General features: G+C 42.4%; 1 protein-coding gene across 1 annotated transcript in view; it reads right to left on the reverse strand.

Moving 5' to 3' along the window:
* The window catches only part of FNTB (farnesyltransferase, CAAX box, subunit beta), an 87,129-nt gene that overhangs the window by 9,167 nt on the left and 62,239 nt on the right, over window positions 1-15,723 (reverse strand). Inside the window, exons 8-9 of the mRNA XM_055436387.2 lie at window positions 7,056-7,185; window positions 4,332-4,464 (exon numbers count right to left, since the gene is read on the reverse strand). Of these exons, the coding sequence (XP_055292362.2) occupies window positions 4,332-4,464; window positions 7,056-7,185 (263 nt within the window). The remainder of the gene's footprint in view (window positions 1-4,331; window positions 4,465-7,055; window positions 7,186-15,723) is intronic.

The following is a 15,723-nucleotide window of genomic DNA, read 5'->3' on the forward strand; positions in this document are numbered from 1 at the left end:
GTATCCTTTGTCTTCTGAGACACGAGTCAATTTTATTAATCTAACTTTTAACTATATTTACCCTTTATCTGTATCATACGGTATACTTATTTCTCCCTTTTTGCTCTACTTTTTGGTTAAATGGGTCTTTTAAATTACATAAATATAGTTTACCTATATGCCATAATGACACTGTTGATCTTTCCTTTGTGATTTCTTCTTTTAAGAAGCACATTCAATGGGCACAAGGAGTGCGGCGGGGGCGGGGGGGTGAAAATTCTAAAACTGATTGCAGGGGTGGTTGCACAACTCTGAAAACAGTAAAAATTACTAAATTGTACACTTCAAATCAGTAGATTGTTCAGTATGTAAATTATATCTCAAGAAAGCTGTTATTTTAAAAAGCATATTTATCAAACTTTAGGATTAACTGTATGAAACATCAGTATAAAATATACCTTTATTTCATATCCTGTAATAAATAAAAGACTGTTACCTTAAGGTAAATGATAACCTGGGAGAAATATCAATAACCTCAGATATGCAGATGACACTACCCTTATGGCAGAAAGTGAAGAGGAACTCAAAAGCCTCTTGATGAAAGTGAAAGAGGAGAGTGAAAAGGTTGGCTTGAAGCTCAACATTCAGAAAACAAAGATCATGGCATCTGGTCCCAACACTTCATGGGAAATAGATGGAAAAACAGTGGAAACAGTGTCAGACTTTGTTTTTTTTGGGCTCCAAAATCACTGCAGATGCTGATTGCAGCCATGAAATTAAAAGACGCTTGCTCCTTGGAAGGAAAGTTATGACCAACCTTGATAGTATATTAAAAAGCAGAGACATTACTTTGCCAACCAAGGTCCATCTAGTCAAGGCAATGGTTTTTCCCGTGGTCATGTATGGATGTGAGAGTTGGACTGTGAAGAAGGCTGACTGCCGAAGAATCGATGCTTTTGAACTGTGGTGTTGGAGAAGACTCTTGAGAGTCCCTTATACTGCAAGGAGATCCAACCAGTCCATTCTAGAGGAGATCAATCCTGGATGTTCATTGGAGGGACTGATGCTAAAGCTGAAACTGCAATACTCTGGCCACCTCATGCGACGAGTTGACTCACTGGAAAAGACTCTGATGCTGGGAAAGGTTGGGGGCGGGAGGAGAAGGGCACGACGGAGAATGAGATGGCTGGATGGCATCACCGACTCTGTGGACATGAGTTTGAGTGAACTCCGGGAGTTGGTGATGGACAGGGAGGCCTGGCGTGCTGTGATTCATGGGGTCGCGGAGAGTCGGACACGACTGAGCGACTGAACTGAACTGAACTGAACTGATCCCTATAATTGGAATCTGAGAAGAAAATACTGTTTATTATTAAATAGATTATAGTGTTGCAGTCCTCAAAGTTCATAAACTCAACAAGAACTTCCTGAGATCCTGAACTTGCACATCAACACACATAATCACAGAGGGATAAAAGGAGATATGATTACAGAGTGATAACTGTGCCTTTTAAATCCTTTATTCCCCTCCCTTAAAATACAGATCCCCATTATAATGTCATTTTGCATTTCAAAGGTTCCTTTTATCTGAGAAATCAAAAGTTTTTCCAACAGTAACTGACAGGTACAGCCACATGGAGTTCACTCTCGCAAGTGGACAACTATGGAGTACGTCCCAAGCCAGCAACTAGTAACTATCAATCCAAACAGAAACTCACAGGCCTGCTGCGGTCTTACTGCTCCACACAAAAAAAGTGACTTAGTCAGCATTGGACATTTTAAATATGTTAATAATAATTCATTCTTCTACCCAAATACTGTCTTCTGTGCCTAAGGCAGCCACCTCATGGACTACTGACGGCCTGACGACCACGCACCGAGTTAGGGATGGCCTGGGTTCACGTGCCACAGTGTGCTGGTCCCACATCATCGTTTTAATTATCAGTGTCAGCATCATCACCTTCGAAAAACATATTTGTTCACTTACTAAAATAAAAGTAATACACAAGGTAAAAGAACTGTGGTGTTGAAGAAGACTCTTGAGAGTCCCTTGGACAGCAAGGAGATCAAACCAGTCCATCCTAAAGGAAATCAGTCCTGAATATTCATTGGAAGGACTGATGCTGAAAATGAAACTCCAACACATTGGTCACCTGATGTGAAAAACTGACTCATTTGAAAAGACCCTGATGCTGGGAAAGATTGAAGGCAGGAGGAGAAGGGGACGACAGAGAGTGAGATGGCTGGATGGCATCACCGACTCTATGGACATGAGCTTGAGTAAACTCTGGGAGTTGGTGATGGACAGGGAGGCCTGGCGTGCTGCAGTCCACGGGGTCGCAAAGAGTCGGACATGACTGAGCAACTGAATTGAACTGAACAGTTCAGTTCAGTTCAGTCGCTCAGTCGTGTCCGACTCTCCGCGACCCCATGAATCACAGCACGCCAGGCCTCCCTGTCCATCACCAACTCCCGGAGTACACTCAAACTCATGTCCACAGAGTCGGTGATGCCATCCAGCCATCTCATTCTCCGTCGTCCCCTTCTCCTCCCGCCCCCAACCTTTCCCAGCATCAGAGTCTTTTCCAGTGAGTCAACTCGTCCAATGAGGTGGCCAAAGTATTGCAGTTTCAGCTTTAGCATCAGTCCCTCCAATGAACATCCAGGATTGATCTCCTTTAGAATGGACTGGTTGGATCTCCTTGGGATATAAAACTTTAAAAGTATGTTTCCTGAGACTTCCCTGGTGAATTGCATACATACTGCTTTGAAACCTAACTTTGACTACAGTATAGTGTGAATATCTTTCTACATCGCATCTCCTTCTGACTCCCAACATCAGTATTTTGTCCACTCAAAACTTCCTCCCAAATCCCTGCCTGATCCAAGTCCACTATTTGCTGAGAAGTGAGCTACAGGCCTAATATGGGCCTCCTCCCAGGGAGTGAAACAAGTTGGAAGCACCAAAATTTACATACAACTGACTTTCTTCCACAGGCAAATGTGGAAATATGACCAATCCTCCAGAACTTGTGCTATAAAAAGCAAAATGTAAAGCAGGGACCCCGTGAAGACTTGGGCAGGTAGGGCTCCTGTTACCCTCTCACCAGATTCTCCTGGCAGCTACAGAATGACTGAATCTTATCCCTTCCAGGGACAGGCCTGTGAAAGGCAGAGGGTGTTACCAGAGGTTTGACCTCACCAGTTCCAAAAATAGAGATCACTAAGACCCCAAGTTATTTCTTGTTTTGAAACATTGGTCTCTCAGGGAATTTCAGATTTCCTACTACAGTGTTCAAAGCAGAGACTACGCAGGCTCCAGAGTCAGCAGGAGGCCACAGCTCAGCGCCTTGAAACTAGGGCTCTAGGCAGAGGAATCTTAGGACAGGCCGTGACAAGGAAGGTGGGGTGTCGGGGACACAAGAGAGAGCCTCTGTTTACTTCAAATAAGAAACTAATGTAAGGAGCTCGGGAAGAAACAGCCAAATGAGAAAGGTGTGTGTCCGGCAAGCGGGTGGGTGGGAGGATGGGAGGCAGTAGAAAAGAATCGTATCTCTACATTTGCGCAAAGAATACGCCAACAACTGAAGTGACTTAGCAGCAGCAGCAGCAGCAAGCTTCCTTCTGGGCCAAGGGATCACACTCCAAGACTGGGTCAGCATGCAGCAGGGCCGCCATGACCTCCCCTCTCCCACTGGCTTCCTTCCTGTTCTCACATGAAGTAAAGGAGAAAGTTGATTCAGGAGGCAGCCTGAGATTTTGAGAGGTAACAAGGGAAGGCTCCCAGAAATTTGCTATTTCCCTGCTTGGATTTGCATTCCCATCTGAGTTCCCAAAGAGATGATGAACCCAGGTCTCTGCTCCAGTGGTCGGGGGTGGGGAGGCAGTACCAACCTGCATCCAGGATTCTTCAGTGAATTTAAAATATGACACTTCTAATGGCAGCCACCACGCAACCAGCCTGGCATGGTGGGTCTCTGATCCAGGGGTTCTTTCTGCCTTTTTGGCACTGCTATGACCATGTGCATAGTGTGGGTTTTCAGTCTGACATGACTCACACAAAGCTCTGCATCGGAACCTGTGGCTTCACACTCAGCTGAAGTGACAGTCACCACGTGGCCAGGCGCCCACCTCCCCCACCTGCCACAGCCGGTGTGAAGCAGCAGTGACCTCTGAACCCAAGGACGAAATCCTAGCTGGCACACACGTGCCCAGGGTGGGAGGGTCCACACTGGGTACTCAAAATCAGGATGGACAGAGCCAGTTTCAACCCCTCTAACCAAGCACCCTGGCCTCCGACTCAAGTCAGCAGCCGAGGGGAGCCGCCAGCCCCGTCAGCACCCCGGGCTCACCTTGGGCATGCAGCGCACGGTGAAGCAGGGGCAGGAGACCTGCTTGCCAGAAGGAGTAGCAGCCGTCCACCAGCTTGTTGCAGCGGCCCTGAAATCCACCTTCAAACCTCATCTGCCGGCTTGTCACCCATTGCTGAGCGTGAGACAGAGAAGTGAGAGGCACCAGAGGTTAAAATGTGATCCAGCCAGCTCTCCAGAGGCCAGTCTGGGAGGGAGCGTTCCCAGGTTTTGGCTTCTCAGCTCCCGTTCCCGTGCTTTGACCTCAGACTTCCTCACCCTCAGTGTCACAGAGGGCTCTACACTGCAACAGCTAGTTTAACCCTTTGGAGGCAACCAACATGAATTCCTGCTCAGGGCCTAACAGACAACTAACCACCTGTCCTGGGTTCCAAGAGGGTTCTGGTGCTGAAAGAACAAAGGGGCCAACCTGGCCTGGAAGGAGACCTGCAATAATGCCTCTTAATAAACATGGTGTAACTGGGAAGTTTCAGGCCAGACCACCGGTGGCTCGTTTCTATTCACTTTCCTTGCTCAGGGACGTTTATTAAAAGCAGATAAATGGAATTTTGTGCTACAGGTCATCAGATGATTTCACACCATTTCTGGCAAGGAAATTCACCCCAGGTTTCTTAGCACGGCCCTCGGCCCTTGCAGAAACAGGGGATGGCTCTGTGCACTCCAGCCACTCTGCTGCTCCAGGGCAAACTGGCTGGCTGACAGAAGAGCCTTTACCGTGAACCTGTAAAATGGATCTTGGTGTCACTCAGTGGTCACATGTGATACATTCCTCCCTTATCTCCAAGTTTTCTAAACACACTCTACTTTGAACATCAAGATAGTCAAGGGCTTGGCCTCAAGGAATGAGCAGACCAACTGGCTGAGCAGATAATATTTCCATGTCCCTCCCAGCCCCTCAGGACCGTTCCAGCCACCAGCCAGGATCTCAAGGAGCTGCTTCACCAAACTGAAAGGGCATTCCCCTGGACCTACATTTTACAACACTGAGTTCCTGAAACGAGTCACTGAGGACCCCCTTTGGAAGAACCAATCCAGCCCTCCTTTAATTAACAATTGTAGAGTTTAGATTATATCCCTGTTCAAAGCAACACCACCCATAGAGTCACAATCCTAAAATTCTTAGAAACACACACACAAAACTGCACTGCAGGTACACACGCTAATATATCCCCAGTCAGTCTTACATGAACCAGTGCTTTAGGACTGATGCCATCTAATGAAAGTAGGCGAAGCATTACTCAAGAAAACAGGCACTACAGTAGGGAGTCCATTCTTCATTTTTGCTTACCCCACAGATTAAGTGTTTATAGGCCAGACAAAATAATTTTTTTCAGTGCCTAAGCCCATGGATTTATTCTGTTTCCCTTGGCTATATGAATTCATAAAATCCTTCAAATATGGGTCCTACTTCTCCCAGAGCAAACAGAAGGGAGGGAGTAGTTTGGGTAAGAAGGATGCACCTCCTGCATACCAGGCTGTTTTATGCACATTATCTTCTCTGACCTTCAAAGAACTATTACCTCTACCTTATGGAGAAAAAGAGTTGAAGTTAAAACAGATTAGACAATTTTCCCAAGGTCACATGGCTATGAAGTGGCAGAGAAAGGGTTCAAATCCAGAACACTGTTACTGGAACTAAGACATCTGCTTATTTCTTATTTCCGCCTGGGAGATGGGGCTTTTATGTTTCACACATTGTTACTGATCAGGTTTTTAAATGCCTGATGAACTCTAAATCTATGCATAAAGTTAGCCATTTGGGCATAAACCCTTCAGGCTTTAAGAACCTTCAAGAAGAGTATGCTATAGGAGGCTTCCTAAAGGCCAAGACAAAATGCCACTGGTCATTATCTGTACAGGGCAAAATATAAACTCTCTTAGGACCCCATGATGGGTCTCACAACAGTTTCTACAATGGCAACCTGACATCTGAACTTAGGGAGAGGATATGAATGTCAGTTGCAGCTGATTTGCTTTGAGGTCATGATCAGGGAATAAAAGCTTCACCAAAGACAGCTCCTTGGTGGTTGTGTGTGTGTGTATACCAGGCCTCCAATGATAATTTAGCTACAATCTAACAAGTTCCTGAAGCTGACTGCACTCTGGATAATGAGTTCACTCTGAACAATGGGCAGGAGTTTGGAGTAGAGACATAAATGCCTGGGCCACCGGCTCCGTGTATTCTCAGCTATGACCAGCTCGTGTAAAGGTAGCTACTAAACACTCACATAGCGTGGAGGGTAATAAAAGCTCAGCTTCAAAATGCCTCAAAGCTCTTCTTATAACTTCTTCTCCCAGGAGAATCTTTCTAAGACATGTGAAAACCTCTAGTTTTAAGAGACTGAAGCTATACTCTCCTAGAAGTAGGAGGCAGGTACTGTGGCCCTCCCCAGATGTCTGAGGGACTCAAGAAGGCTCTGGGGTTGGCCTAACACACGATGTAGAAGGTTCAGAGCAGGAAGAAGGAAAGGCAGGGAGAAGGGAGCCGAGGCTGAGAGCAGATGTTCACCCCCTGCACGCTCTCCTAACAGAGCTGGGCGATCCAACAACTGCATCTGAAGCTTTGATACAGGACTGTCAGCCCAGAGCTCAAGGTAGGAACTGCGAGCTCTTCACACAGAAAAACGTCCCCGAAACTGGCATGTCTGAGCGGTCACATCCCAGGGGCCTGGGGCCTGAGGGGAAGACAGATCACCAAGTACTTACTAGTAAGTTCTTCAAGTTCAAGGAGCGCTCCTTCTTGAGGATGACCAGCGCAGCCAGGCCACAGAACGTGTAGCCACCATGGGCTTCCATTCCTGGTACCCCGCCAATTCCGCCTTCCCAATTCTGACACCTGGGAGGAGGTCGAGAAAACCCGACTGAGTGTCAACCAGTGAGCACCCTGTATGGCAAAGAGTGAAGTGGCTCAGCTTAAGGCATAAACTGCTGCAACTGTATTCAGTATCTTGTGATAAACCATAATGGAAAAGAATATATATATATAATGGAATTAATTTGCTGTACACCTGAAACATAACTTATAAATCAACTCTTGTAATTCTATTTGAAAAATTGCAACTATGAATGGAAAGATGCCAGCTAATTAACTTTTAGAAATGCCTTTCCTCCGCCTGCAATGTGGGAAACCTGGGTTTGATCCCTGGGTTGGAAAGATCCCAGGGAGAAGGGAATGGCTACCCACTTCAGTATTCCGGCCTGGAGAATTCCATGGACTATATAGTCCATGGGGTTGCAAAGAGTTAGACACAACTGGGTGACTTTCTCGCTTTCCTCCAAAAAAAAAAAAGGAAACATAGTCTACTAATAAACAAACATAGAACCTCAAATCATTACTTTTTGGAAAGAGTTATAAAATCATATGTACACTGTGATAACCATCAGGTTAAAATAAAATTGAAAAATAAATGCTAATTATGGTTATCTTTTAATACAAATCTATTGCTGATACCTTTCCTCTTTATTTTTCTGTGTTTTCAAAAAGCTTCTAGAACGAACATATATACCTTTATAGCTATCCAAAGTAATTTTATTTCTCCAAATCACAAATTCCTATATTTTCAAATTATTACTATAATAATTATTATTGGGATTATACTATAAGATAATTAGATAATGTAAGATAATATAGAAAATATGACTGTATTTTCTAATTATAAACACTTAATACTCTTTGGCCCAGCAATATTAGGGTCATTTCTAGGAATTAAAGGGATTCCCTGATAGCTCAGTTGGTAAAGAATTCACCTGCAATGCAGGAGACCTGGGTTCAATCCTTGGGTTGGGAAGATGCCCTGGAGAAGGGAAAGGCTACCCACTCCAGTATTCTGGCCTAGAGAATTCCATGGACTGTATAGTCCATGGGGTAGGAAAGAGTTGGACACGACTGAGCAACTTTCACTTTCACTCTTCACTTTCTAGGAATTAATCCTACAAAGTGTAAGTACGAATGTGTTCAAAGATCAGATTACAAGAATGTTTACTGTATCCCCATTTATAATACTGAAATATTAGAAACAACTCGAAACTCAATAGCAAGGGACTGGTTATATAAATTATGATATATCCATATAACAGAATACTACATAGTCATTTTTTTTTTCTTTACAGTTAAAAGTATTTTTATTAAAAAAGCACAAATGCAAAGAAATGAACAGAGGAAAAATTATGCGTCGAACCTGGACTGGTCACTTATGATAATATACATGCTACAATTCCATTCTCCCCAATCATTCCACCTTCACCCTCTCCCACAGAGTCCCAAAGACTGTTCTAAATGCCTATGTCTCTTTTGCAGTCTCTTATACAGGGTTCAGGTTACCATTTTTCTAAATTCCATATATATGCGTTAATATACGGTATTGATGTTCTTCTTTCTGGCTTACTTCACTCTGTATAATTGGCTCCAATTTCATCCACCTCATTAAAACTGATTCAAATGCATTCTTTTTGATGGCTGAGAAATACTCCATTGTGTATATGTACCAAAGCTTTCTTATCCATTCATCTGCAGATGGACATCTAGGTTGCTTCCATGTCCACACCTTATCTTCGACAAAGGAGGCAAGAATATAAAATGGAGAAAAGACAGTCTCTTTAACAAGTGGTGCTGGGAAAACTGGTCAGCCACTTGTAAAAGAATGAAACTAGAACACTTCCTAACACCATACACCAAAATAAACTCAAAATGGATTAAAGATCTAAATGTAAGACCAGAAACTATAAAACTCCTAAAGGAGAACGTAGGCAAAACACTCTCCGACATAAATCACAGCAGGATCCTCCAAGACCCACCTCCCAGAATATTGGAAATAAAAGCAAAAATAAACAAATGGGACCTAATTAAAATCAAAAGCTTCTGCACAGCAAAGGAAACTCTAAGCAAGGTGAAAAGACAGCCTTCAGAATGGGAGAAAATAATAGCAAATGAAGCAACTGATAAAGGATTAATCTCCAAATTATACAAGCAGCTCCTGCAGCTTAATTCCAGAAAACTAAGTGACCCAATCAAAAAATGGGCCAAAGAACTAAACAGACATTTCTCCAAAGAAGACATAAAGATGGCTAACAAACACATGAAAAAATGCTCAACATCCCTCATCATCAGAGAAATGCAAATCAAAACCACAATGAGATACCATTTCACACCAGTCAGAATGGCTGCTATCCAAAAGTCTACATGCAATAAATGCTGGAGAGGGTGTGGAGAGAAGGGAACCCTCTTACACTGTTGGTGGGAATGCAAACTAGTACAGCCACTATGGAGAACAGTGTGGAGATTCCTCAGAAAACTGGAAATAGAACTGCCATATGATCCAGCGATCGCACTCCTGGGCATACACACCGAGGAAACCAGAATTGAAAGAGACACATGTACTACATAGTCATTTAAAATAACATTACAGAAGTATACTTTAAAATGTTCCAAATACATTACATGAAAAAGTCATAAAATTATAATGTACTGCATGATTTTTCTGTACTGCATGATTTTTCTGGAATTCTGGAAAGATAAGAAACAAATGAGTGGTTGGTGACTTTAGATTTTCTTTTTGCATGTCTTAATAAACCTGTTTTATTTGTGATATAAAGAAATTTGCCTTTCTGTATATTTTCATATAATATAGAACAATGTGACTTCCAACGATCTACTCATATGTATGCAGGGTCACATTCCTCACAAATCCTCACATGTGTACAGGTCAATGAGCACTTAATCCAACTTCCGGGTGGAAGAAAAAGGAATCTGTAGTACTTCCTGTCTTCCAGGCACCTCTCACTAAAGGAGAGGCCTTGGGAATTCAGAGGCCTTTTTCAGAGAGGGCTGATAACCTCAGATACGCAAATAACACCACACTTAAGGCAGAAAGCGAAGAACTAAAGAGCTTCCTGATGAAAGTGAAAGAGGAGAGTGAAAAAGTTGGCTTAAAACTCAACATTCAGAAAACTAAGATCATGGCATCTGGTCCCATCACTTCCTGGCAAATAAATGGGGAAACAGTGACTGATTTTATTTGGGGGGGGCTCCAAAATCACAGAAGATGGTGACTACAGCCATGAAATTAAGACGCTTGCTCCTTCGAAGAAAAGTGATGATCAACCTAGACAGCATATTAAAAAGCAGAGACATTACTTTGCCAACAAAGGTCTGTCTAGTCAAAGCTATGGTTTTTCCAATAGTCATGTATGGGTGTGAGAGTTGGACCATAAAGAAAGCTGAGTGCCGAAAAATTGATGCTTTTGAACTGTAGTGTTGGAGAAGACTCTTGAGAGTCTTTTGGACTGCAAGGAGATCCAACCAGTCCATCCTAAAGGAAATCAGTTCTAAATATTTGTTGGAAGGACTGATACTGAAAATGAAACTCCAATACTTTGGCCACCTGATGCGAAGAGCTGACTCATTTGAAAAGACCCTGATGCTGGGAAAGATTGAAGGCAGGAGGAGAAGGGGACAACAGAGGATGAGATGGCTGGATGGCATCACCAACGCGATGGACACGAATTTGAGTGAACTCCAGGAGTTGGTGGTGGACAGGGAGGCCTGGCGTGCTGCAGTCCACGGGGTTGCAAAGAGTCGGACACGACTGAGCGACTGAACTGAACTAAATCGAGGCCCAGGGAGTTCACAGCACAGAGTCAAAAACTGGCTGCTGCCCCCTGAACAGCTTCTTCAGCGTCCTCCATCCCTCAACCCATGGCCACCCAAAGACACACAATCCAAATTTTCTTTCCAATGCATCTGGCTTCTTGGAGCATAGGAACAGCTCAAGTTTGAAAGGTCTGATGAGTGAAGAATATGCAAGGACCTCTTAATTTTTTTTTCTTAACTTTTCTTAACTCAGCTTTAAATTTTTTTTGAGGTTAAAAAAAAAAGTATAAAAGAATGAACAATAAAAAGTTATGACTCCTGCTGAGCCTGAACTCTTCATTCCTCTCACCAGCAGGAACCACTGACTGTTTCTATGTCTCAGTTTCTTTCTCCACACACACACACAATATGCATTTATTTACACACTCCATTTTCCATCCCTTTGTTTTCACATGCATGAGAGCAATTTAGCAAAATTCTTTGGGAGTTTCTTCTAGCTAAATATAATGGATTGAAATGAGCCCAGTAAAATGAAAGTAAAGGAATTTTAAAAAAAGGATAAACCCATAAAGATGAGGAGACTAGGAGAGGATATGAATACAGACAGGAGATAAGAAAATTGTGAAAGCTGGAAAAAGATGAAGATAAGAAGTAACTGACTTAACAGAGCCAAGAAACCTACACCAGCCCTGGAAGGAAAAGGGGGACGAAGCAACAGAAATCAAGGTGATGTTCTCCGATGACAGGTTGAGGGACGTAAGCTACCCCTAAAGTGGGAAGGTTTTTAAGTGAGCTGACTGGTGGTAAATTGATAGAGACTCAGTTAGACCTCCAGGTACCCAGCAGATGGGAGGTTGCAGGGGATTAATCAAGAAGTGTGAATTCTAGGATTTCCAACACAGCTGAGAGCAGGTGGAGGTACTATACTGAGCAGGAGGATTAAGTGGAAGGAAGTCTATGACCTGAGCAAAAGCACTCCCAGCCCCTTTCCCTGTTGTTGTTTAGTCACTATGTCGTGTCTGATTCTTTGCAACCCTATGCACTGTCGCCTGCCCGACTCCTCCATCCATGGGATTTTCCAGGCAAGAATACGAGAGTGGGTTGCCATTTCCTCCTCCAGAGGATCTTCTCGACCCAGGGATCAAACCTGCATCTCCTGCATTGGAAGGTGGATTCTTTACTGCTGAGCCACCAGATAAGCCCCCTTCCCCTATTAGAGTTCACAAAGCTGGCTGCCAGCTTCATACCATAACCAGGAATCTGGAAGGTTCTCCACAGAAATCGATAAACCCGAGGGAAAAATCCTATGGATACTGATATATGAGAATTCCCCCATGAATGGCTGGATCCCAGGCCACTCTGGCAAACATAGCTCTCCATCAGCTTTCTAGCACCTGACTCCTAAATATGAACATCAGACATTTAAGCAAAGGCTCTTACGTGAAAGAGATTTTTATGTGAACATGACATAGAAATAAAACAAATAAAAATAAATTGGAGGGAATAACATAAGGAGCAGAAGTAAACTTTTTAAATACTGCAAGGACAAAATATCCCTGAAATAAGAACAAGAGAGTACATAAAAAAGAAGTATTCGTTTTTTATATAAATGGAGATTAAAAATAAGCTTTGAAAAATTTTACATAGAATTACAGAAATAAAAACTCAATAGAAGGATTAGAAGATAAAAGGTAAGGGAACCTCTTATTATGTATGGGAGTAAAGTACCTGAAATTCTAGACTGAAGACACCTTCTGAGCACCCAGCACCTGAACAACAACCAAAAACCCTATCGTGGCTCATCATCATGAATTTTCCAAACAGCTAGAATAAGAGAAATAGGACAGAAACAGACAATGGATTGGGAATACAGTGGACTGGGAGGCAGTAACGCCCAGTGGACACCATAACAAGTTCTACCACTTAAATTCCTTTGTATTTCAGCTTAACTCAAATTCAACATCCCATCATTTGATGCATATGGAGACTATGGCATGGAGAAGTTAAACAACTTGACCAAGGCCACTAAGCTAATAAATGACAAAACTGGGCTTCAAACCCAGGCAGTCAGGATCCTGCAAATATTAATAACTACATGCTCCGGACAAAACACACTAAAACTACTTCCTGAAGTCTCAGTAAATGAAGAAAGGTGGGGATTTGAAAGTTGGAACTGTCAGTCCCTCCTCTCCCCTATTCCTCCCTTTTCTTTTTTTCTTGATTTGCCCTGAGGATGGCTACAGTTGCCCAACAGTGGCAAGCAGGTCAGTGGAAGGCAGCTGAAACTGAAAGCCCCATATTTCTGGCAAGAAGAACCAGAATGACAGAAATTGATGAGGAATCCCAGAAAGAGGAGAGTTAGAGAAGGAAAATACCAAATTCCACGTTTAAACTTCGCTCAAGTTTCTATCTGACCCTGAATCACGCCTGCACTGGACAAACTGAAAGCAGTTTCTAACTAAGAACTGACCCAAGAGCTGAGCCCCTGCCCACTGCAATCAACTAACCAAGATGATTGCCTGCTAGAAGAAAAAGACCAACACTCTTTAAAGCAATCTAATGACTCCAGTTTCTACAACATAACATCACAACATCCAGTGATGTGAACTAAGTCATTTCAGTCATGTCTAACTCTTTGCAACCCTATGGACCATAGCCCACCAGGCTCCTCTATCCATGAGATACTCCAAGCCAGAATACTGGAGTGGGTTGCCATGCCCTCCTCCAGGGGATCTTCCTGACCCAGGGATTGAACCCATGTGTCTTATGTCTTCTGCATTGGCAAGTGGGTTCTTTACCACTAGAGCCACCTGGGAAGCCATTATGTCCAGGGTACAATCCAAACACCACTTGACACAGGCACTCAGGAAAAGGTGACATGTCAACTCCAAGATAGCCAGATGTTGAAATTTCCAGGCAAGAATTTTAAAACAGATATTATAATTTTATATTTATCTTTATGAAGAAAAATATACTTGTAATGAATGAAAAAATGGGAAATCTCAACTGAGAAACAGAAGGTATAAAAAAGAACCAAACCCAGGCCATCTAGCTCAAAAGGTTATATTCTCAATGTTTAAACTAGAGCTCTCTTACTAATAAGTATTACATACCAAGTCCTCAGTAAAGGTTGGCCATCAGTATGATCAGCCTTTTTAACAATGACACTGGAAGCCATAAGATAATGGAGCAAGGCTTAAAAAATCTGAAGGAATACAATTCACAGTTTTCCATTTAGAAGTCTCTAACCAAATAAACTAGCCATCAAGTGTGAGACTAGAATAAAAATAATTGCAAAATCTTAAAAATCTATCTCCCACGTTCTCTTTTTTGGGATCTGTTGAAATAAGCGATTCATTCAAATGAGTAAGTAAATCAGGAGAAAAGAGGACTGGGGCTTTAACAAAGCAGAGAAGTGAAGTGAATTTCATGCTGAAAGGAAGCTTCTGGATGCCTGCTGTGCAGCAAACTGAGATCAATATGTCCAGACTGAAGCAGGAGGGCAGAGGCCCAGGGGTAGACGACTCAAAACACACACGCACACATATGTACACAAACACACATACATGAGAGGACTGATACATTACCTGAACTGTTTGACCATATTGAGAGTAATTTTATAGCTCTGGCAGAATATGTGGGAATTAACAGGTAATGATTAATTCCAGAGGGAAAAAAAGTCATACAAAAAAAGTAAATATGATCATAGTATACCATTTGGTTTAAATGAAAACTGTATTTTCATAGCAGTAAGTACTACTTTGATAAAAATTAAGCTATTAAAAGTAAAACAATACAGCTTGGATATAATTCCTCAATAGTACGTATAAACCTACTATACTTTCTTTTTTTAAAAAAAAAAATTATGAAATAATTGGAAGGATCCAGGAAAGTATAGCAAATAATATATAGAGCACATGTGTATCTAACACCAACCTTTGATTTAGCCACATGCATTTCAGGATTCTTTTTTTAATTTTAAACAAATAAACAGTTACAGATACAACTGAAGTCTCCTGAGTACAAGAGTGCATGTGTGCATGCTAAGTCACTTCAGTCGTGTTCAACTCTTTGCGACCCTACAAACTGTAGCCCACCGGGCTCCTCTGTCCATGGGCTTTTCCAGGCCAGAATACTGGAGTGGGTTGCTGTGCCCTCCTCTCGGGGATCTTCCTGACCCAGGGATTGAACCCGAGTCTCCTGCACTGGCAGGTGGGTTCCTTACCACTAGTGCCATCTAGGAAGCCTGGCTAGAAGTGCAGACTTTCTGTAATCTCATTTTGTTTGCTTTCTTCCCAGAAGTAACCACCATCCTAAATTTGGTGCTTATTCTTTCCAGCATGTTTTTATATTACTACATGTGATTCTTCCCATAAACAATACAGAATTGTTCTGCATGTTTTCAAATTTCCAGTCAATGTGCTAATCTGCAGGTTTTCCTTAACATTCTTTTTTTTTTTTTACACTAGTTTAACACTGTTAAACTCAATAGTGTTCTGAGATTCACCCATATTGATACATGTAGCTTTAGTTCATTCATTTTAATTGCTATATTATATTCCAATGTGACTACATCACAACTCATTTATCCATCTAGTGCTTATGAACGTTTAACCCGTTTCTAGCTTTATTTACTATTATAAGTGAGTCCTATGTTTGTCTCTCTCATGCATGTGTGTGAGTTTCTGGAGGAGTGGAATTCTGGGGTCATCAGCAAGGACATTTTTGAGATATTTCCAAATTTCTCTTCAAACTGGTTTAAATCCATTTAGACTCTGACTAATA

This window comes from Moschus berezovskii, chromosome 9 (assembly GCF_049115385.1).
Source record: "Moschus berezovskii isolate FMDL1 chromosome 9, NW_MosBer_1.0, whole genome shotgun sequence".
Lineage (NCBI taxonomy): Eukaryota > Metazoa > Chordata > Mammalia > Artiodactyla > Moschidae > Moschus > Moschus berezovskii.